Source organism: Siphateles boraxobius, unplaced genomic scaffold, assembly GCF_051911475.1.
Source record: "Siphateles boraxobius isolate OS27281-9 unplaced genomic scaffold, OSU_SipBor_1 119, whole genome shotgun sequence".
Lineage (NCBI taxonomy): Eukaryota > Metazoa > Chordata > Actinopteri > Cypriniformes > Leuciscidae > Siphateles > Siphateles boraxobius.
In genome coordinates this window covers 3,966,379-3,991,244 of record NW_027508721.1, presented here as the reverse complement: position 1 = coordinate 3,991,244, position 24,866 = coordinate 3,966,379, and the positions used below count along the sequence as shown (strand labels likewise).

At 47.3% G+C, this 24,866-nt stretch overlaps 1 protein-coding gene across 2 annotated transcripts in view; it reads right to left on the bottom strand.

Moving 5' to 3' along the window:
- The window catches only part of ndst3 (N-deacetylase/N-sulfotransferase (heparan glucosaminyl) 3), a 108,728-nt gene that overhangs the window by 66,579 nt on the left and 17,283 nt on the right, over positions 1-24,866 (bottom strand). For both annotated transcript variants that reach the window (XM_077204571.1, XM_077204572.1), the window contains exons 3-4: positions 17,355-17,442; positions 6,833-6,987 (exon numbers count right to left, since the gene is read on the bottom strand). In XM_077204571.1, coding sequence (XP_077060686.1) covers positions 6,833-6,987; positions 17,355-17,442 — 243 coding nt within the window. The remainder of the gene's footprint in view (positions 1-6,832; positions 6,988-17,354; positions 17,443-24,866) is intronic.

The following is a 24,866-nucleotide window of genomic DNA, read 5'->3' as shown; positions in this document are numbered from 1 at the left end:
TGGGAGGATGCGGTAGATGAGGCATATGAGAGGAAGAAACTGCGGTATGCTCATCTGGCCACTGAAGCAGAACAGCGAGGATGGAGAGTCCAGGTTTATCCAGTGGAAGTGGGTTGTCGTGGTTTTGTGGCACACTCTACAACCCGGTTCCTCAGAGACGTCGGATTCAGTGGCCAAGAGTTGCGTCGTACAGTAAAGAACTTATCTGAAGCAGCAGAAAGGAGCAGCAACTGGCTGTGGTTGAGACGGAAAGATTCTAGCTGGCTGTGTACAGGCCGCCATGCTACGGTTTCGTAGAATTCTTGAAAACTTGAAAGGTCTGTTGGTTTATTTGTATAGGTTGTATAGTATTTACAGTCATTACGTTCCTGTGTATATTGCGTAAATGACGGGTGGTTGGGCAGATATTGTGTTTTGCGGTAGGTGGTATGCCATACGGAACCGTTGCCACTGAAACTGCATATTAACGCACCAGTGGGGCTCAACAGCCTTAGTCAAACGGGTTGGCGCGTATGGTTGGGTTGCGGAGAGATTGTGAGATTGTGGTTAGGTCTCAGCAGCAACTGTTGGTTTATTTGTATAGGTTGTATAGTATTTACAGTCATTACGTTCCTGTATATATTGCGTGAATGAGGGGTGGTTGGGCAGATATTGTGTTTTTGTTGTAGGTGGTATGCCATACGGAAACGTTGCCACTGAAACTGCATATTAACGCACCAGTGGGGCTCGACAGCCTTAGTCAAACGGGTTGGTGCGTATGGTTGGATTGCGGTGAGATTGTGGTTAGGTCTCAGCAGCAACTGTTGGTTTATTTGTATAGGTTGTATAGTATTTACAGTCATTACGTTCCTGTGTATATTGCGTGAATGACGGGTGGTTGGGCAGATATTGTGTTTTGTGGTAGGTGGTATGCCATACGGAACCGTTGCCACTGAAACTGCATATTAACGCACCAGTGGGGCTCGACAGCCTTAGTCAAACGGGTTGGCGCGTATGGTTGGGTTGCGGAGAGATTGTGAGATTGTGGTTAGGTCTCAGCAGCAAGAGGGAAGTAGAGGTCAGTAAGCTGGGCTGAGTTGAGTGGGGGACGGAGGGGGGTGACTCTGGGACGCCAGAGTCACTGTCGAGCCCTCTTGAGGTGTCGTGGGCTAGTCGACGAAACACTGAGGACGGAAGGTGCCCACTTGAAGACCCTAGAGATGTTCCCTACTCCGCTCAATCCAGAGGGTTGTTATGGGGGACCACACTGTGGTTGCAGCCATTGTGTGTGCTGACGTGCAATACACTGTATTAACACCAGACAGAAGATTCACCTCACCAGATGGAAAGAAGCGTAAATGGATGGAGAAGCATAGGTTACTGTAAAGCTACGTCTTAGTTGGTGATTATCTTGGCGAAAGCCGAGTACAAATCAGCATGAAGTTTTAACATCTACTCTCGTGTAATGGAAATCATGTTGAGTGTTTGAGAAGACAAAATAACCAAAAATCCCTTTTTTTAGAAACAGACGCACACACATTTATATAGCTGGCGCTCTCCTTAACACACATATTCACACTTATCTTCAGAGTTAGACAGAGCTACCTCCGAGCTATTGATTCAAGACTTTATGATTTTTATGAAAAATCCATTTTCATTTTTAAATTTCTCTAGGCTTACTAATTAAAATCAGATAGGTGAGATAATAGACATCTAAAGAACAGATGAGTCGATAACTATATTTTGAGGTGAAATTTCAGATTTAACTTCCACATCATGAGGATCCAGCAATCCATAGAATTTCCCTCAAGAGATTTTCACACACACACACACACACACACACACGCACACACACACACACACACACACACACACACACACACACACACACACACACACACACACACACACACACACACACACACACACACACACACACACACACACACACACACACACACACACACACACACACACACAGAGAAAACCACCCACAACCTCCATCCTCTCATGTACACTCATCTGTTAGCTTAGCTGCACAGCTCTGATTTTAATCAAGCCCCCAAACCAACAAAGACAAATCAAAGCTGTCTTCTCTAGATTATCAAACTTCTGCTCGTGGCCCATTGAAATTCTCTGTCAGCTTGACTCTCACAGTCTCTGCCCTATGAGCTGACAGACACAAGTCTGTTTAACTCAGTGCCCAGAGTCAAGTGCATGCTAACTGCTTGACCTTGGTCACTCATGTAGGAGATTTTTCATGAGAAAGTTTTGAAGTTTGCTATTTGTTGATTGCAACAGATTTTGAGCAGATCCTAATGTCAGCTCTAAAACTGTATTAAGGAAACTCATTTAAATAAATTTTATCAATTTGTAATGGTTTCATTTGTATGTTACATTTCATCAACCACCAATGAATTGACCCCAAGACCCCACCCTACATCTTTTCTTCAATAGTTTGTTTCACTCTAATGCGCGCCACAATACAAAAGAAATAATCTGTCACTAAACTTCCATTACATTGTAAAAAAACACACACAAATACATGTTTATATTTCTATCATGTTGGAGAATTTCCATTGGCATCTATTAATGATATTTTCTATGCCAAAACCATCATAATTTCTGCATATTTAAATCTTAATTAAGGCATTATTTAGTATATTTATTGAGCTTTTTTTCCTTGCAGGGACTGTTGGCTGCTCCCGATAATGTAGTTGATTTTAGGTTTTATTATCCTTTTAGGAATATTGGTCCTCAGAATGTAGGCAAAACCTGAACCATAAACACATAGAAACACAAAAACTAGTGTTGGTGAAGCTGCTTTAAGTGTAGCATCCTATGAGCTATACTGATGAAGTAAATAAATCCTTCAATCACAACAGTATTTCTCTGTTTCCTGTTAATTTTTAAACGAATTATCATTATTTTACTGATTATTATTTTTGAGGCATTTTCCTATTTTAAAATTGAAAATCAGGGTCTGCGACAAAAACGATCATGCTTTTTGAATAAATGAACCACGTTTAAGTCGGCATGAACCAGAAGATGTGAAAGTCTTTTCTTCCATATTGTGACATATATATGTGAGTGAAATGGCTTCATGAACAAGAATAATTGTAGTGTGGGACTTGATTTTGTCCATCAGGAATTGATTGGATCGTTGGATGGTTATGGTTTGCTATTGCTCTGATCTCATGTGATTGACAGGACGTCCCACCCCCGTGCCAGTAAACACATCATCAGAGAAGAGAAGAGATGTCGTTGCAATTAAAAATTATGAGAATACCTACACTAAATACAACAAAAAAGTGATGACGAGCATTGTTTAATTAAATACTTTGATATAAAAAGATGCATAATAGCACCAGAGACTTTTTTAAATACGTCAATCTTTTTTTTTTATCTGGTTCACCTTCGAATCACTAAAGCTGTAATTCGGCATTGTAGAAGAACTTTCAGGAGAATGTGAAAGATTATTGCCTCAGATCTAAAGCAAACAATTAATAATATAGATAAACCAGACTATTGTTTTCAAAAGAGCTTAGTTAAAACATTACTGACTGCATTTGCATAAAAAACTATTAGCTAAACTGCTCAAGCCGTGGCGCATGACTCAAATTATAATTTAGCTGGCGGTTATGCTTTCAGACAGAATCTGTGCTTGTTTGTGACTTCCAGCAGGGGCACTTTACGCTCTGTTGTTTATCATTCATTCCACTGTTCACATCACATGGCTGTTTTTCTAATATTCAAACTGCCAAATGACAGTGATTTTAACATACAGCCTAACAGTACAGATGACACCTAACAGCTAGTGAGCACACAACAATCTACAATACCTTGCTGGGCATTTATATACACTATAAGGACGAAAGTATTGGAACACCTGACTATTACACCAACAGTGTATTGCATTCTAAATACATAGACATTAATATGGTGTTGGTCCCCCTATTTCAGCAAGAACAGCTTCCACTCTTCTGGGAAGGCTTTCCACAAGATTTTGGAGTGTTTCTGTGGGAATTTTGTGCCCCAATCATCCAGTAGAGCAGGGGTGTCAAACTCAGTTCCTGGAGGGCCACTGTCCTGCTGAGTTTATCTCCAACCAGCTCCAGAAACACCTGCCTGGAAGTTTCTAGTAATCCTGAAGACCTTGATTAGCTGAATCAGGTGTGTTTAATTAGGGTTGAAGCTAAACTCTGCAGGGTTGTGGCCCTCCAGGAACTGAGTTATACACCCCTGCAGTAGAGCATTTGTAGGATCAGGCACTAATGTTGGATGAGAAGTCCTGGCTAGCAATTTCCGTTTCGGTTTATCCAAAAGGGGTCAAGGTCAGGGCTCTGTGTGGGCCAGTCAAGTTCTTCCACACCAAACTCTTCCAGCCATGTCTTTATGGGCCTTGCTTTGTGCCCTGGGGCACTGAAAACTGTTCCCACAAAGTTGGAAGCATAGCATTGTCAAAAATGAACAGGCCCTTACCATTATCCCTTCTCCACCAAACTTTACAGTTGGCACAATGCAGTTATGTATGAATGTTCTCCTGGCATCCGCCAAACTCAGATTCATCCATCAGACTGTCAAACGGAGAAGTGTGATTCTTCAATCAAGTTTTTGCCAAGAACACGTTTTCACTGCTCCAGAGTCCAGTGGCGGCGTGCTTTCCACAACCCATTCGATGCTTGGCATTGTATTTGGTGATGTGAGGCTTGCATGAAGCTGCTCAACTATGGAAATCCATTCCATGAAGCTCCTGCCTGACAATTTTTGTGCTGATATTAATACCAGTGGAAGTTTGGAACTCTTCAGCTCAGCGTTGTCAGTGTTGGCAACTATTACCAAAGTCGTTTTAGGCAAGTCATGCCACTCGGCCGCCATCTTGGCAACGCCTCCGGGCAGCTATTTCGGACTAACAAGACCAGGCTCCTATCTAAATGAATGGGCAGAGTGTCAGAACTGCACTTTCACTGGTCACCGGGACATAAAAACTGCATGTATAAAAACAGCAGTAAAATATGATAAAAATCGCTGAAAAAGTTTGATGACTTTGCCCCAAAATAAGGTTTAAAACGCCTTTTCCCCCACAAGTTATGCTTTTACTGCGCATACGCAAGGGTTCTCTCCCTCTCTGTCGTGCACGCGCTACACGGTTTGAAGCACAGTATGTGCGAGCTCTTGCTCGTTCGCTCTAGATTCCGGGAGATTTTAACTAATTTGTGGGCATCAGGGAGCCGCTATCAATATGGGGGAGACTCCGGGAACTTCCGGGAGACTTGGTAAGTCTGATATTTAAACAACTCACACATACACTGCATATCAAATCTGCCGCCTTTTCAAACAGTAACGTATTTTCTGCTGTCACAAACCTCAACTGTGCGCATGCGTCAGTGGAACCAGACGATAGGCTTAAATGTTTCCCGGCTTGACTGTTAAAAGCAGACGATTGGCTTTCCAGGGGGAGGGGCGGGACATGTGCATACAACCGCCATCTTTGGCGTTACAGGTTTTCCGTATACTGTATAGTTGTATTGAGGATCGAGGAAGTGGCATGTCTCTATATAAATAGTCTCTGCTATTACACACCATGCGCCTCAGCACTCGAGGACCCCAATTTGTTCCTAAATGCTTCCACTTTCCAATAATACCACTTACAGTTGACCACGGATTATCTAGCATGGATGAAATTTCACGAACTGCAAAGGTGGCATCCTATCACAGTACCATGCTTGAATTCACTGAGCTCTTCAGAATGACCCATTTTTTTCACAAATGTTTACAAATGCAGATTGTATGGCTGTGACACCTGTGGCATTGGTTCTGATTGAAAACCTGAATTAAATAATTAAGAGGATTTTCCCAATACTTTTAAGCATATAGTGAATATACATGTTTTAAAACATTTCTTGCAGTAACATACAAAGCGTACTTCTGAGAGCAAAAATCAAACAAAAAAACTGACCAAATTGCATCAAACATGCATGAGTGGCACTGCACAGCACAATGGATGGATAGTTCACTTGCACGACAGTTTACTTGTTCGCTGGATCATGAAGATATCCTCTCTGACGGTTCAGCTGCAGTGTTTGGCTTCCAAACAGCTCATAACTAAATAAAACAGGCTGTGTGATAATGAGGAATGCCAATGATCACCCCTTAGTGTGCCAGCTTACAGCTAGATTCTTTTTCTTTGAAATTCACTTAGAAATCTTAATGTTTCTGTCATGTCTTATAGGGCATTTCTCATTTATATATATACATATATATATATATATATATATATATATATACATTTTAGGACATATATCTGGCCCGTTTTATAGACAGGGAAAGTCATACAGGGAAAGATAAAGAGCAGAATAGTAGACGGGATCATGAGATGGGAGATGGAATGAGTTGCTTGCATCCATTTACAGTATGTGTGTCACTCTGTAATACATGAAGGGTAAATATATGTGTCAGAGTATTACATTCTGCTGGAAAAGTGTCTTTGAGTGTGGCATGAGAGTGCTGCTTCACAGAAAAAGGGGGGCAAATAAATGCAGGAGTGTTACTGAGAGATAACTAAGTAAGAGCACATACACGCTCACACCCTTCCCCGTTTATTTGTAGGTTTCAATGATTCTGTCAAAACCATGAGAGGTACTTCTCTATTTGAGGAACAACTGAAGTCTCAAAGCACCTGTAAAACATGCATAATTAGTGTTCATTTTCTCTCAGTAAATGACACATGAGTCGCTGTCGGGCTAATGGTTCCTTAGGTGAATGAGTATTTTTCACTGGATATGATAATACCTGGATGATGGTTTTGTTCAGTGATTGTGTAAGGGCAAGTAAAAAGTGTAGTTTTTCTCACCAAAGCAAAGTCTTTGTTCAGGATCATTTGTTCCATCAGAGAGGATTCATTATGGAAGAGATGAGGCTGCATATGACTCCACATATGAGGAAACCACCAGAACTCATCAACATATTTCAACAACAGATCATCTCCATCATCTTCCTCCTGCGTACCTACACAAACAAACATTAGCTCATTAGCATATTGGGTATTTCTTTTGGACACAGGAAGTAATACCTATGTCATTATACACATTTGTGTCCTCATTAACCATATACACACACACACACACACACACACACACATTTATACACACAGTACTAAATAATACTAAATAAATTAAAACTGAAAACTAAACCTAAAAAAAGAAAGACTTAATAGACATATTTACAAAAAAGTGGGAGGGTCTTGGCCAGAATAAGCTACAATTTGCAAAGATATTCAGCAACAAAAATAAAGACTTTAATTATTCAGTTATCCACACAAACATACATACACAGTTCACAAATTGAACATAATCTCCAACATGATGAACTAGAGAAACGTCTCAGGTTACGTATGTAACGTCCTGGTTGCATATGCAACCCACCGTTCCCTGAAGGAGGGAACGGAGGACGTAGTCGACGGTCGACTGATGGGTGATCTCGCTAGAGAGCCTATCCTCTTCGAGTACTATTGAACGAGCCAATGTAATTGGCGTGCGTGATTCGCATCACACACTCCGCCCCCGCGGCGCGGGTATAAATACGGAAGTGGATGCACGCACTAGTTGCTTTTCGCTGAGGAGCCGAGAGTAACCCGGGGTCAGCGGTGGTCCAGCGGTAGTGGAAAGGGGACTACGTCCCCTTTCCACTACCGCTGCATACGCAACCAGGACTATCCCTTTCAGTCGATAACGTCAGACGTAGTCGACGGCCGACTGAATGGGGATAACCTTTGAAAACGCCACTAACGCTGCCACCTTCCAGTGCCTAAACCAAAGCCTCCTGATGCCCCCGCAAATTTAAGGCGGGGAAGGACAGGGCTTAGGCCAAGGAAGTCACTGCTGTTCCTACAGGACCACTGGGAAAGTGTTCCCCGTACATTGGAAGGAAGGGACGCTGCGGAAGCCATATCCAACCCAGAGGGAGGTAACGTGGAAAATACACATATGAACTGAGCGGAAACCGGGCAGTCTAACATATGGAATGTCACTGGGGTGGCTCCAGCCTAAGACGGGGGGAGACACACCGGACAGTGACGGCAGAGAGACTCTGCCGAGGGAAGACACGGGCTCACCGCAGGGAGCTGTATCGTGGAAGAATACACATATGGGGTCGCCGTAGGGACCGCGACATATGGACCTAGCCTAACACAGGTTCCACACTGCTTACGAGTGGTAGGCCTAACACCAGACGTTACGCACGTCCGACGTCGGAGGGGTGTGGAGGAACTCAACAGGGTTCAATTTTAAGGGAACTCAACTGGAGTACAAAAGGCGCACGTATCCAGTCCATAGGAGGGGAATGGCGCAGCAAGCCGACACTTGAACCGGGCTCACGGTGAAACTGGCTTCATGAGAAGGGAGCCCACGGTAAGCAGCGGTTCAACTAGGTGTCGTCCAACCCCCAACTCTAGAATCTGTTTTAGCAAAGCATATCGTCAACGCCCAGGCGGAGCACTTTACACTCATCATAGAGGAGCTCAACACCTAAGTGGACATGTTGCATCTCGGACTTTTACCGAAATGAAGGCAAGCACTAGTGCGACTTTGCATGGAAAAAGCCTTCCCTCTCTGCTGAATTCCAACAGATATTTGTAGATCTGGTCTGAGGTCTATGGCTTGCGTTCTGTACACGTCCAAGCGAACGGACAGAGAAGCCAGGGCTAGATCTGCCTCCTCCAGGGCAGCGCTTGCAGGCTCACCACCTGCTCCTATTACGGGAGAGGTAGGAACCTAGGGCAGAATCCGAGCCGGGGTCTCAGCTTGTGAGAGTTAGCCGGCCCAGACTCCAGGCACAATACGTTGACCGAAAGCGAGCAAGTCCCTACCCTCTAGTAGAGACCACGCGAGCAGGAGAACTGATATAACAGAATTTTTAACTCACTGCCTGCAGTGGCTCAGGGGCGGACTCTGCAGTGCAGTCGCACCAGGGACAAGGCCCAAGAGGATAAAGAGGGACGCAAGGATTTACAAGACCTTGCTCCTCAGGAACCTGACGATCAGAACGTGCTTCTGCACACTTCTGCAACACGATGAGTGTCGTTTAAACACCGAGGCAACATCATTTTGAGGGTGAAGGAAAACAGCCTACTCCAACCCATTTTGCAGGAAAGAGAGCACTGAAGTGATCGAAAAGCTTTCAGGATCTCCTCTGGAGAGAAGAAGCACTCAACCACTAGGTTCCACTTCTAAAGGCGTAAGCACGCTACACATTTCTAGGGGGTGCTCGCAGAAGTGATGGTAACTATCACATGCCTGTGATAGCACCTGAACCTCCGCGTTCAGATGTAAGACCGCCCGGAATCTCCGGGGGAAGAACGCGTGTGCCAATCGTGCCCCGTCCCTGAAAGAGTTTTCAGGGGAAGTCAGGAAGGCTGTCGATGGGAACCAGGTCTAGTTGGGCCAATAAGGGGCAACTATGAAGACCTGTTCCTCTCCTGACTTGGCACGTAGGTGCAAGCGACGGGCGAAAAAAGACAGGAGCAATGCTCAACACAACATGTAAAGATCACTGGGCTTCAGGAGCATTTTCTGCTCAGCACTTGAGTGTGATAAGTTCACTGAGCTTCAGGAGCATTCCTGCTCAACACCTGAGTGTGATAAACTCACTGAGCTTCAGGAGCATTTCTGCTCAACACTTGAGTGCGAAGAACTTCACTGAGCAACAGGAGCATTTCTGCTCAGCACTGCGTGTGATGAATTCACTGAGCTACAGGAGCATTTCTGCTCAACACCTGAGAGTGATGAACTCACTGAGCTACAGGAGAATTGCTGCTCAACACCTGAGTGCGATGAACTTCACTGAGTTTCAGGAGCATTTCTGCTCGACATGAAGTGTGATGAATTCACTGACTTGAGCAGGCGTAAGGCGACCATGAGTCGCAGTCGCTTTTAGAAGGCTCAATGGGGTTAAACGCATTTCTGCGGGCCCCTGGGGCAGCTGAGAGCCAGTGTTTGTCCAAGGGTAGTCCGCTCGGTTTATACAAACACTGGCAGGAAGACGAAACCGGAGGGGCAACTGAGCGGCCCCGGAATGGTCATGACTCAGCTGGACCCATGGGATGGAGTCTCCACTTGCCCTGGCTATAACTGTCGTGAGGCTCGATGGCGGCACGATTGAGTAGAGCGGAAGGAGTGGAACAAAGCGTCCTCAGAAGCTTCTGACTCCAAGGAGGAGGTGATGGGTGAGTTGTGACATGCAAGGGAAGCTTGCGCAACGGTCGCAATGTCTAACAACTCGTGTAGTCGAGGGTCGCCCAGGCCCCCGTTAAAACACGCCTTTTGTACATGGCCCCTTTATTGAAGAGGGTTTGACAGCAGACCGGGATGAACTATAGTCACACAGGGTGAGCTGCTCTGCCACGGTCACCAAGGGACTCGATCATGAAGCTAGCGCTGAAGCGGTCACATATGGAGCAAGCCAAAGGCTGCAACTACCATATACCCCAGGAGCCTCTGAAAGTTCTTTCAGTGGGACCCTTTCTCACTTCAAACACCAGCTGAACACATTCTCATTGGAGAGACGTGTTAGACCGAGTCCATCTCCAAAACTGAAAAAGAGATACTCAGTCCGTGGGCGAGATTACTCTCTTCCAGTTGACCTGAAGACCCAACGGGCTCTGGAGCACTCAAGGGGAAGGACACTGTACTGATACTCCACCCTTACACGCAACACACAGGATGGCCTGCGGTGCGGAAGGTAGATATCTGAAGCACATGTCTTTCAGGTCGGAGCTGCAGACCAATCTTGGGCCAAGATGGTCACGACCCACCACCTAGTAGCACGAAGAACGAGTTTACAACTGGCCTTCGTACCGGCTGGTGGAGCGGCTATATCAAATCCTTCGCCAGCAGGATAAGATAAGCACACACAAGTCAGGAGCACTGCTCAACACTCGGTGTGATGAATATCACTGAATTTTCAGGAGCACGTCTGCTACACCTAATGTGATGATTATCACTGACTTGATAATCAAGTATCCGATTAGGGGTAGCCGAGTCTGAGATGGGGCAGCAAAGTAGATAGAGTGGTGTTAGTGTGCTGTGCAACACTTACCTGTCTCCACTAGCGGCAGGGGGCGCGTGACAAGGTGGATGACCGGGTCCTCGAACGCACCAAGCTGCCTGCTGCCGACCAAGGGGGAGCTGAGGGGTGTAAGGCTATACAGGGTCACACCCGCCAGGCTGGCCCTCTTGGGACCCAGGAACAGATGAAATTGCTCTCTCTTTGAAGTGTGGGTACCGCTTGCTCCTTTTATTTATTTATATTTTTTTTTTTTAGGGAGCCAGCGGCGGAACAGACACACACACAAACAAAAGGCTCCACCCGGCCCTCACCCGGGGGGAGGGAGTGATCGTGCCACTCCAAGAGCATCTCATCCATTCCTGGGCTGGGCGTCTCTACTGCGGCCGGCTCCATGCTGAGGCCTGGGTGGAGGCTGCTGCGGAGGCCCAGCGGGAGCGGCGGCCGGGGAACGCCCACGGCGACGAGCAGGCGGAGGAGCTGCCACCGGCGGCGGATGGAGGCAGCAGCTGGCCATCGGGGGCAAGATGTGCCGGATGACCTCCGTCTGCGCTTGAGCGGCAGAGAACTGTTGGATGCAGTTCTCCACTGCGTCGCCGACCAGGCCAACCTGGGAAATTGGGGAGACCAGGAACCGAACCTTGTCCGCATCCGCCATACCGACCAGGCTGAGCCAACAAAGCCGCTACTGGACCACCACATTGGACATCGCCAGACAATCACGCGCGCTACGACACTCGTGCCCCAGAGGGTGAGGTCGGATGCAGTGCGGTATTCACCTATGAGCGCACGGTCTGGATTACCCTCGTCCATGCCATGGGTGCCCTAGCCTGCAGCAACGACATGGCATTCAAGAGGAAACGGCTTGCCCACAGGCTTTGTAAGCTCTGCCCGTTGGAACGGACGAAACTCACAGGCCTTAGGGGGGAGACGAGGATCCCCCCAAAAGGCAGCGGCCGCCGGACACAGGTGCACCTGTGTCGACAGACCGCTCCAATGGAGGGACCCTTCGCAACCCTTCACCGTTCCTAATCAAGGGTAATGAGGGGGAAAGCTATTCAGGCAGTTTCTGGCAGAGAAAGATGCTGTTCACCACCTGATAAGCTCTCCATGCATTTCGGGAAAGAAAGGCACTGGGGCGGCGAGCTGAGAACCAGAGCGGCCCGCCCCAAGACACCAAACTCCAGATTCCAACCGAGACTGAACGGGACACGGTGGAGGTTCCACTCGAGCCCGGCAGCCTCGGTGGCCCGTTTCAGCATAGCTGATAATTCTGGATCCGGCTTGGGCAACATTAAACTCCCGGAGGGAGACAATGCAGCCGAGTCATCATCTCTAGAAGTCAGCTCACCCTCCGATGATGCAATCGATGTCCTGTCCTCCAGGGGAGCCCCGAGTGAAACCGCTGGGAGAGTCTTCCTGAAGAACACCAACACACTCGTTCGTTGTAGACAACAGCACTCTCAGAGACATCAAACGATCGGCTCCGAAGCGAAAGGCAACTAGTGCGTGCATCCACTTCCGTATTTATACCCACGCCGAGGGGGCGGAGTGTGTGATGCGAATCACGCACGCCAATTACATTGGCTCGTTCAATAGTACTCGAAGAGGATAGGCTCTCTAGCGAGATCCCCATTCAGTCGACCGTCGACTACGTGTGACGTTATCGACTGAAAGGGAACCCTGGTTCCCTGATAGGGAACGAGACGCTGCGTTGAGACGCGGTGGGAACGCTCTGCGTGATTGCGTCGTGAAGCGCGTGTATAATCAGTCCAATGGAAGAGCAAGACGCCATAGGCGGGTGATGTCATCGACCAGGAAACTATAAAGCAACCCTGAAATCAGACGGCGACAGCTTCTGAAAGGCCTGAAGCAAGTCGATCAGGGCATGCAGGAAGTATGGCAGATAAACGCAGCGTCTCGTTCCCTATCAGGGAACCAGGGTTACATACGTAACCTGAGGCTTTCCCTTTCAAGGGAACTCGAGCTGCGTTGAGACGCGGTGGGAACCCCATACCCACTACGCCATAATGACAAATGCCCGTTCTATGTAAAGTCCTTGCGCACACTAGAAGCAAACAACCTAGCCCCAGGAGTGAAGAGGTGTAGGTCATAAAATCTGACAAATGTATGTGGTGAGGACCAGCCTGCCGCATTACAAATATCCTGAAGGGAAACACCCGAAATTAAAGCCTAGAGGCAGCCAGACTCCTTGAAGAATGGGCCTGAACAGCCACAGGTGAACGCTGTCCGGCCGCTTCATAAGCAAGTGAGATAGCCTCAACTACCCACTTGCTCATTATCTGTTTAGATGCAGGGCAACCTATCTTAGGTTACCCGAAGCAGACAAATAATTGTTCTGATAAACGCCACTGAGCAGCTCTGTGGACATACGCATCTAAAGCCCGGACAGGGCATGACAGATTTAAGATTTTCCTGATCTGGGGTATTAAAGGTGGAGGACAGAAGGCCTGGCCTCATGTACCACGGAGAAGACGAAATTAAAGATCTCTCCTTAGAGATAACCCAGCAAAGAAACATTCCTTACAGAAATCAAGTACTGTACCAACAGGGCAGAAACAAGATTCAGAATGCGTTCTCTGCACCAGGCAGAGAACAGCATTTAGTCTTCTCGTGGAGGGAGCTCTAGACTGGAGTAAGGTCTCCACGACCTCGGTCGAGAAACCTGAATCTATGAGCTGGGCCCCGTCAGAGGCCGAGCCCACAGTATCCACAACTCCAGAGCTCCAAGGAGCAAAGATTTTGGGAAAAGCATATAGGTGTAGCGGCAACCACACCTATTACATCACATCCAGTCCAAGCGGAGCTGGATGCGTGAGGGAGAACCACAAGGGCAATGCATTGTACAAACGATGCGAAAGGTTGAGTTGTAGTTTGACCGAAGTTCTCCCTAAGAAGCTCCACCACCTAGGGGTGAAGTCACCATTCCCAGAGCCATAGCCCCTGCCTCAACAGGATATCTGCTCTGATATACGAGACCATCAGTGTGTTGTCCGGACCCTTCGCCGAGCAACCACTCATGATTGCCCTCGACTTGTGAGGGAAGCATCCGTCGATAGCATTATGCGTCAACAAGAAGCCCCCAACACTGGGCCTGGGCGAAGAACCAAGGTTCTTCAACATGACCCAGGCACGAAGGCATAGCCGCGTGACCTTGATCATGCGAAAACGGATTTCCCCTCGGAGAAAACCCCTTGGTCCTGAGCCACCACTGAAGGGGTCTCATGTACAGAAGGCCAAAAGTAACTACGTTGGACGCAACTGCCATGAGCCCCAACCAAAGACCTTTCACCAAGCGGCCACTCATGACCGCCCCCCATCCTGTAAGGGAAGCATCCGTCGAAAGCGTGACGCGTCGACAAGAAGCCCCCAGCACTGGGCCCTGGGCGAGGAATCAAGGTTTCTACCACATGACCGAGGCACGAAGGCATAGCCGCGTGTCCTTGATCATGCGAAAACGGATTTCCCCTCGGAGAAAACCCCCTTGGTCCCGAGTCACCACTGCAGGGGTCTCATGTACAGAAGGCCAAAAGTAACTACGTTGGACGCAACTACCATGAGCCCCAACAGTCTCAGAGACTGTTTTGCAGTGAGTGACTGAACTAGTTTTACATTCTTTACGGCTGTGAGAATCACAGAAATACGTGCAGGAGACAGACGTGCTTGCATTGTTGTCGAATCCCATAATACACCTAGAAAAGTGGTCTTCTGAGCTGGGAGGAGAACACTCTTTTTGGTGTTGAGCCGCAACCCCAACCTCCTTATGTGGGACAGAACGACATCTCGATGTTGAACTGCCAAAAGCTAGGACTGAACTAAAATCAACCAATCGTCGATATAATTTAATACGCGAATACCCTGGAATCTCAGAGGAGCCAGAGCTGCATCCACGCATATTGTAAAAGGTGCGGGGTGATTACCTAGGCCGAATGGAAGAACCTGATACTGGTATGCTTCGCCCCTGAAAGCAAACCTCAGGAACCTCCTGTGATGAGGATGGATAGATAAGTAAGCGTCCTTTAAGTCTATTGTGACAAACCAGTCCTCGGACTGACTCTGTGACACAATAATATTTAGCGTAAGCATACTTTGAACTTAAGATTCTGAAACCTGCTGTTTAATTGACGCAGGTCTAGAGTAGGACGCAACCCCTCATTCTCTTTTGGAACAATGAAGTAATGGCAGTAAAACCCTGACTGTCTGCCGGGAGGAGGAACCCCTTCTACAGCTCCTTTTGCAGAAGTGTCAGTACTTCCTGCTCCATAACCAAAGCCTGCTCGGGGTCCACCACAGTGGGGAGGACCCCAAGAAATCTGGGCGAACAAGAACCGAATTCTGAACCCTTTTCTATAGTGTGCAGGACCCACGGAGAAATATGTGGCAGTAGTTTCCACGCTGCCAGAAATTCTACTAGGGGAACCAGTCTCTCAAGACTGGCCTCTGGATTTGGTTGAACAGTCACTACGGTGCCCTGAAGCGGCGAACCGGCAGGGAACAACCGAACTGACCGTTCTACAACCATCCTCGGAGGATCGTATGGGGACGATGACACCTCGGTGCCCTGAACGGCGAACCGGCAGGGAACAACCGAACTGGCAGCGCTGCGACCCTCCTCAGAGAGTCGCACCCCATATGGCACCGAGGAGAAACGATTTCTCAAAACCGTCCCTGCCCCGGAGGAGCCCTCAGAAGCCTGATAGCCTCGTTTTTTTTTTTTTTTTTTTTTTTTTTTTTACGACAGGACTTCCTGTCTAAGCTTTATTAGAGATGACGACAGACCTCAGATCTTGCCTACCTCTAAATAACTCAGAGGAGAAACGATTTCTTAAAACCATCCCTACCCTGGAGGGGACCACCCTTTAGAAGCCTGATAGCCTCGGCGTCAGGGCTTCCTATTTGTCCACGCTTTTTTAGAGATAAAATAGTCCTCAGATCTTGCATATCTCTAACTGGCTAGACTGCTACCGCCACCCAAGTTCCCCTCGATTGTGGAGGAGCCCAAATGGCGATGCTCGTTTTGCACTCTGTGCTGCGAGGAGCCTAGTAGACCGAGACTGCTCCGCCCAGACAACCTCACATTCATCCATGTCTTTATAATTTACCCACCAGCGCTGCCTAATAAAATTTTTCTTTATTTATTTTGATGGCTGGTGGGTAACGTCGGGGTTAAAAATGATGACGCCGACTCGGGAGAGAGAAAGCTAGCATGCGTCTCTTTAACCCGAGGCACTGTCATACCATGATACTTAATACCCATAGCATTACTATAGTTAGACGTTTGGGCAATAAACACATAAAATAGAAACCGGCTTATTCCACGATCTCGACCCCACAGTGTGGTGTGGAGATAGGGAAAAAACGGCAGTCCCCGACGAGGAGGCTGAGATACAGTTTTTCTGTTTTTAGATATATTTCATCTAATAAACTCTTTTTATTTTCACTCTCATAATTTTCAGCTGGCCAGAAAATATTTAACTAGCAACAGCACTAGATAAACCTCCTTTTAAAGTTATGAGCTGACTAATTTATTCATTTATTGAAAACTCAAACATCTGCCTTTTTCTTAATATCTTTATTTGTTTTGTTCTCTTTTTCTAAACAAAACACTAACGATACCAATTCCTCCCTGTCAGATCCGTTTGCGAACCCCAAAATGCGAGTTGCCGCCATGCATCGGCAATAGCGGGACCCGCGCGGGGAGCGCGAACCGAACCGTCCTCCTCGAAGAACGCCCGGCGGGAGCGGAGCGTCCTCACGGACAGCTTCTCGCAATGCTCACAGTCAGCCCCCTCAGAACTGACTGTGGCATGCTCCAGTTCCAAATAGTAACAAAAAGCTGATGTGTGTGTCCCCACCCGTGATATAACGTGGGCAGGGAACAACACAAAGCTGCTTGCTCTCTTTTGCCATTATATATATATATATATATTGAAACTTGACAGACAACAATAAATATGACAAGGACAGAATACACAGATCGCTTGCTGAAGGCACAGAAGCTGTCGCGGTCTGATTTCAGGGTTGTTTTATAGTTTCCTGGTCGATGACGTCACCCGACTATGACGTCTCGCTCTTCCATTGGACTGATTATACACGTGCTTCACGACGCAATCACGCAGAGCGTTCCCACCGCGTCTCAACGCAGCTCGAGTTCCCTTGAAAGGGAACTTCAATGTTGCTATGGCAGAGTTCTGTTACCATGCCAATCAGAATATTAAAGAACTAATCATGCATGTTAAATTAGTTTTTCGTCTTTATGTTTTAACACCTACGCACATAGGCTACACAGTTACCTGTATGGAAGAATTTCCCAGAAAATCCCAGGTTAAAGGTGAAGTTGGAGACATAAGACCTCAACGTGTTCTGGGTTTCCAGAAGAGCCTGAAAAAGTAAAAATGTCAAACATTAGATTTGTCCATATGTCAATCAACAATAATACACATCACAATATTGAACTATTTTGCATTAACATTATGAAGTGGTATATGTGTGCGTGGTCTGTGTATATGCGTCTAAGGATGTGATCGATCTTTCAAGGATGAGTAATGGCATTTGGGTTTGGCAGGTGCCTCATTGCAGCAGTTCCAATAAAACAGTCTCATATATTTCTAGCCTAAGACACCATGCAAATACAATCAATATCTGTCTGACAACTGACAGCGAGTGTGAGCGTGTGTGTCACTGTTTTGTAGGATATATGGTAATATTGCAGAAGGCAGGAAGGGGCGTGTTGGCTGACTTAGACGGTGTCATCAAGTCATTACTCACAGAGCTCAGGAAGATATGCTGACACACACTCCGGCACAACGGCAGACACACACAGAAGGGCCCAGGAGACAGGTGTAATATATTTGATATTATCCTCCAGTGAGAGTGTGGAAGTTATCCCTGATGACATTTCGGTAATTAATTCTATTTACATTCAACTAAACAACTGCAAAAAAATCTGCTCAGGTACTCGCATCTTGGTAATCGAATCAGCTCCCCCACGTGAGGGTGCACCACTCTATGTGCGTTTTGCATTTTAACCCAATAAAGTGGCATTTTGATCGAGCGCTCATTAATTTAAAATGATCTGGCCTCACAAGCAACTGTCATCTAATTCAATGTTCATGTCGTAATGTGATATTACTAAAACTGAGGCTTTTGATGAGATGCCTTTCTGAATAATGAGTGGAGTATGTTATGAGTTTGATGGCTTATGGCTCAGCATGCAGGAAAAAAAGGTAAAAAGGTTGTTTTTTTTACACTGGCCAAAGTAATTTCAAATTTTACATTTAATGACTTTTGATTGGTTCCAGCAATATATTTTAATTAAAACCATTTCATTGCAATAATGGCTCTGTTAATGACATTTGTAATTATTAGAACTGCATAAAGGAGTGTTTCTTTTATTCTGGCAAAGATTTTAGTCAAGTTATGATTTTATTGAAACAATTCTTTTTATAATGTTTGGAATTTAAAAGATTTTTGACTTTTGGCATTTGCAGTGGTATTTTATGTGGTTGATTATGTTTTCATCATAAATTATGAGTATATGAAACTTGTCATCACTCACCCTCATGTCGTGCCAAACTGTAAGACTTTCAGTCATCTTCGAAACACAAATGAAGATATTTTAAATGAATCAAAGAGATTTCTGTCCCTCCATTGACGCAACTACCAATTTGACGCTTCAAAAGGTTCATAAAGACATTGTAAAACTAATCCATATAAATCAAGCAGTTTAGTTCAAATTTTCTGTGAATTAATCCTTTAAGTTACAAAAATGCTCAGTGTCAAACTCTGAGTGGTTTATTTTATAATAATATAAAGGTATAACAATGTAAATAAAATAAAAGAAAGCACATAGGAAATTATGACAATTATTATATTGTAATTAATAAATAGATTACAGCTAAGAAATAAAAGATAAGAAATAATTTATGTGGAATTTTATTATGTGATCTGTTCATCCTAAGTTTATCTTACCTATACTGACCATGAGCAATGGTGAATTTAAGTCAAGTCGGAAAGATCGTATATTTACGAGTTTAACACATATGAACGCCACCACAATGTTGTAAATACGAGTGGGAAGCTCTGGAGTTTCTTTAAGCCCTGATCTTGGGGTCGTGTCAGTAAGAAATCTGGCGGAATACTTACGTATGTAGCAGGGGCTTCATAAATCAATTAAAAACATAAAAAAGCAAAAAACATCTGAAGCACATTCTTTGTTCTTCATTTTAGAAGAGAAACCTTTCTGTATCTTTGTGTATTTAATTAAGAAATATTCCGCCATCTTGCTCCAACGAAAGTGACTTGAAAGTACCTGACGTCGTAAACACGACTTTCCAACTCGTAACTATTATGAACTTCAGGAGGATTTGAATGCACCACAACACAACAGTCAGTGAATCACATTCAAAACAAACAAAGAAAACATTAGTTTGTGGCTTTAATTTGTTGATCCAATTATACAGTTGCCTGGAAAAAGTAGCTCTATACTTTTCCTCTCTCTAAGTTCCCTTTCAAGGGAACTTCGAGCTGCGTCAAACGCTGCGGGAACGCCCCTGCGTTGTGCGTCATGAAGCACGTATGGAATCAGCCCAATGGAGAGATGAAACGTCATAGGCGGGTGACGTCATCGACCAGGAAACTATAAAGCACCCCAAAAACACAAGCGCATTAGCTTCTGTGCTTTCAGTCGCGCTACATGTGAATCTGTCCCTGTGTGATATTGTCTGTCTTACATACCCTGCACCACACAAACAATTTATCCCTATATATATATATATATTGAGAGATTATGGCGGACGAACAGCAGTTTAGAAAGTGTGTTCCTCCCTGCTCGCGTTATTTAACGAGCGGGGATACACATGATCTTTGTGTTGTTTGTTTGGGAGTTCAGCATGCCCAGTTTGCTCTCGAGGGAGCAGACTGTGAGCATTGCGAGCGTTTGCCGTTAAGGACGCTCCGCTCCCGCCGATCGCTCTTTGAGGAGAGCGGTTCGGTGCGCGCTCCCCGCGGTTCGGGTCCCGCTTCTGCCGAGGCAGAGCGGCGGCGCTTATCGTGGGGATCGCAGATGGATCTCACAGCGGGGTTTGAGACGGGCTCTGCCTTATCTCTCCCTTCACCTGTGAGATCCAGTGCCTCAGTCCCGGGTTCGGAAGCACGCGCTGCGGTTTCTTCCGCTCGGGCTGAGGCACCAATGCTGCAGCTATCCAGTTCTGAGGAACTTGATGTTGTTAGTGTTGAGGGAGATGTGGAGGATTCGCCACCCCACACTCCTGAGAGTGATGAGCTTATGGAGGTGTTAACAAGAGCTGTTGAAAAACTTAATATTGAATGGCCAGTGACTAGACAGGAGTCTGTTTCTAAATCAAAGTTGGATGAGAGATTTTTGCCGTCACGTGTGCAGCCTCCACGCCGGTGCCTGCCGTTTTTCCATGATCTCCACACCGAGGTGTCGAAATCATGGAGAAAACCGGTGTCATATAGAGGGTTTAGTCCCCAGACTTCAACATACGCTAATATTATGGGAGCCAAGGCTCATGGTTATGGTGCTTTGCCTCGTGTGGAAGAGACGCTTGCGAGCCATCTCTCCCCCGAAGCAGCATCATCTTTTAAGGCACCGGCATTACCCACCAACCCTTTAAGAAACACTTCGGCTTTGGTGGGTAAAGCATATTCGGCAGCAGGTCAGGCTGCGTCATGTCTGCATACTATGTCAATCTTGCAGGCATACCAGGCTGATCTGCTAATGGACATGAGTGAGAGTGAGGAGGTCAGTACTGACGTAGTTCGCGAACTGCGTCAGGCTGCTGATTTATCCCTGCGTGCCACCAGAGAATCGGCCAAATTAATGGGTCGTTCTATGGCAGCTCTGGTGGCCGCAGAAAGACATTTGTGGTTAAATCAGACTAATATTAAAGAGAGAGAAAAAGCTTTTCTTTTAGATGCTCCTCTTTCTCCCATGGGGTTGTTTGGTGATGCTGTGAATTCAGTTATCGATAAATTCCAAGAAGAAAAGAAACAAACTGCAGCTTTTAAAAAGTTTCTTCCCCTTAAAGTTCATGTCCCTGGGGCTGCTGGGCGGGAGCAGCCCCGGCCGTCTTCGAGCTCATCACATAGAGCGCAGCAGAGGCAGAGTGTCGCGTCTCGTGCTCCCCCTGCTGGACAGTGGGCTCAGCCGCGACACTCTCAGCCGAAGCCTTCTCCCAGTAGAACTGATCTGAGGACAGTTATATTGGCTAAGAAGGCTTCGGCTAAGAAGAAGTCCTGACGCCAAGCCGTTCAGGATGCTGAGGGTGGTCCCCACCGAGGCGGAAAGGTGTTCACCTCTTTTTACGGTGCCCATTCCTCCTCGGTGCCCTCAGGGGCTCGTTCTGCCATCCCCGCCTTTATGCCGGGGCACAGACGATCCCAGCGAGCGCTTTCCCGAGGGACGCTCGCTCCCTCTGAGGAGGGTCTCAGAGCGGTCAGACCAGTTGTTCCCTGCCGGTGCGCCGTTACAGGGCGCTGCGTCTGCTGCTCAAGTTACACCAGAGGCCAGTCTCGAGAGGCTGGTACCCTTAGTAGAATTTCTGGCAGAGTGGAAAAGCCTTCCAAAAATATCTCATTGGGTCCTGCAGACAGTAGAAAAGGGTTATGCTATCCAGTTCAGGTGTCGTCCACCAAAATTCAGAGGGGTTCTGCACACAGTGGTGGGCCCCGAGCAGGCTCTGGTATTGGAACAAGAGGTGAAAACGCTCCTTCAAAAAGAGGCTATAGAACGGGTTCCTCCTCCCAGTTTGGAGTCAGGTTATTACAGCCGATATTTCATCGTTCCAAAGAAGGATGGGGGGTTGCGTCCAATTTTAGACCTGCGCATATTGAATCGCTCGGTAGGGAAGCTAAAATTCAAGATGCTCACTATCAAGCAGATCGTGTCTCAAATCAGGTCCGAGGACTGGTTTGTCACGATAGATCTGAAGGACGCATATTTCCATGTGTCCATCCTTCCACAACACAGGAAGTTCCTGAGGTTCGCCTTCGGGGGCGAGGCGTACCAGTACAGGGTTCTTCCTTTTGGCCTAGCTTTATCTCCCCGCACTTTCACGAAATGCATGGATGCAGCACTAGTGCCTCTGAGGCTTCAGGGCATTCGTATTCTCAATTACATCGACGATTGGTTGATTTTAGCTCAGACCGAGCAGATGGCGGTTCGGCATCGAGATGTCGTCCTCGCTCATATCAGAAAGTTGGGGTTGAGGCTGAACGCAAAGAAAAGTGTATTATCTCCTTCCCAGAAGACCACTTTTCTGGGTGTCGTTTGGGATTCGGTATCGATGCGGGCGCGACTCTCTCCGACCCGCATCGCTTCGATTCTCTCAGCTGTGAAACAAGTGAAGCTAGGCCAGCTACTCACTGTCAAGCAGTTTCAGAGACTGTTGGGTCTGATGGCAGCAGCGTCCAACGTTATACCTTGCGGCCTGTTGTACATGAGACCGCTACAGTGGTGGCTCAGGACCAAGGGATTCTCCCCGAGGGGAAATCCGCTCCGCACGTTCAAAGTCACGCGGCGCTGCCTTCGTGCTCTGGTCATGTAGAGAGAAACTTGGTTCCTATCCAAAGGTCCTGTGCTGGGGGCTCTTTGTCGTCGCATAACGCTAACGACGGATGCTTCCCTCACAGGGTGGGGGGCGGTCATGAGTGGTCGCCCAGCCCAAGGTCTGTGGCAGGATCATCATCTTTCGTGGCACATAAATTGTCTAGAGATGTTGGCTGTGTTTCAGGCTCTGAAACACTTCCTAACAGACCTGAGAGGCCATCATGTGTTAGTTCAATCAGACAACACGTCGGTGGTCTCTTATATAAATCATCAGGGGGGCCTGCGGTCTCGCCGGCTTTACAAGTTGGCCCGTCAGATCCTCCTGTGGTCCCAAGGGAAGCTACTATCTCTGAGAGCAATGTATCTCCCTGGGTATTTGAATGTGGTAGCAGACTCCCTGTCGAGGCAGGGGCCGAGGCCAGGGGAATGGAGACTCCACCCCGAGGTGGTGGAGCTCCTTTGGTTGAGTTTCGGTCGCGCCGAGGTGGACCTATTCGCTTCCAAGGAGACCACTCATTGTCATCGGTGGTTCTCCATCACTCTTCCAGCCCCCCTGGGGTTGGATGCTATGGTGCAGCCGTGGCCGAGGTCACGTCTGTACGCCTTTCCCCCGATTGCTCTGTTACCAGGAGTTCTGGAGAGGGTCCGCCGGGACGGGGTCAGTCTACTACTAGTAGCCCCGTTCTGGCCGGCCCGAGTATGGTTTGCGGACCTGATTTCTCTCCTGGACGGTTCTCCTTTGGAGCTCCCGGTCAGGAGGGATCTACTCTCCCAGGCGGGGGGCACGATACTTCACCCCCGCCCAGAATTGTGGAAACTGTGGGCTTGGCCTCTGAGGGGGCCCAGCTCATAGACTCCGGTCTCTCAACCGAGGTTGTTGAGACCATTCTTAACTCCAGAGCTCCATCCACGAGGAAGCTTTATGCCTTGAAGTGGAAACTTTTCACTTCTTGGTGTGGAGAACACCTGCAGGACCCAGTTAACTGCCCAGTGGGTGCAGTGCTGGAATTCCTGCAGGAGCGCTTCTCCACAGGGTTATCCCCCTCCACACTAAAGGTGTATGTGGCGGCACTAGCTGCTTACCACGTCCCTTTCAGTGGAGTTTCTCTTGGGAGACACCCGCTTATAACTCGTTTCCTCCGTGGCACTTTGAGGCTGAGGCCAGCAGTTCGTACGAGGGTGCCGACTTGGGATCTGGCCATTGTATTAGAAGGTCTTATACTAGCTCCTTTTGAACCTATCGAAGAAGTTCCCGAGAAGTTTCTCACTTTTAAGACTATCTTTTTGCTTGCTATCTCTTCACTAAAAAGAATCGGAGATTTGCAGGCTCTGTCGGTTTCACCCTCGTGCCTGGAATTTGCACCTGGCATGGTTAAAGCTTTTCTGCATCCTAGACCAGGTTACGTTCCTAAGGTTCCTACTAATATTGTTAGACCTACGGTTCTGCAGGCTTTCTGTCCTCCTCCATTTATGTCATCGGACCAGGAGAAACTTAATTCACTCTGCCCTGTTAGGGCATTAGACGCTTATGTCCACAGAGCTGCCCTGTGGAGGAAATCAGAACAACTTTTTGTATGTTTCGGGCCACCCAGGAAAGGGTGTCCGGCGTCTAAACAGAGAATGAGCAAGTGGGTGGTTGAGGCTATCTCACTTGCTTATGAGTCGGCTGGCCAGCCTTCACCTTTGGTTGTCCGAGCTCACTCTACCAGGAGTATGGCTGCTTCTAAAGCTCTTTTGTCGGGGGTTTCCCTGAGTGATGTTTGTGATGCGGCTGGATGGTCTTCACCGCATACTTTTATTAAGTTCTATGACCTAGACTTAAGCTCTACCCCTGGGGCACAGGTGCTCTCGTCCTCTGTGCGCTAGTCTCACATGACGGTCATTTGGTCCTATGGCGACGTGGGTATTCGCGTTCCCGCAGCGTTTGACGCAGCTCGAAGTTCCCTTGAAAGGGAACGTCTCGGTTACGTATGTAACCCTAGTTCCCTGATAGGGAACGAGACGCTGCGTCGCTCCGCCATACTCCCGGCACTCCCGTTAGCGCTTCCTTCAAGCCTATCAGAAGCTAATGCGCTTGTGTTTTTGGGGTGCTTTATAGTTTCCTGGTCGATGACGTCACCCGCCTATGACGTTTCATCTCTCCATTGGGCTGATTCCATACGTGCTTCATGACGCACAACGCAGGGGCGTTCCCGCAGCGTTTGACGCAGCGTCTCGTTCCCTATCAGGGAAC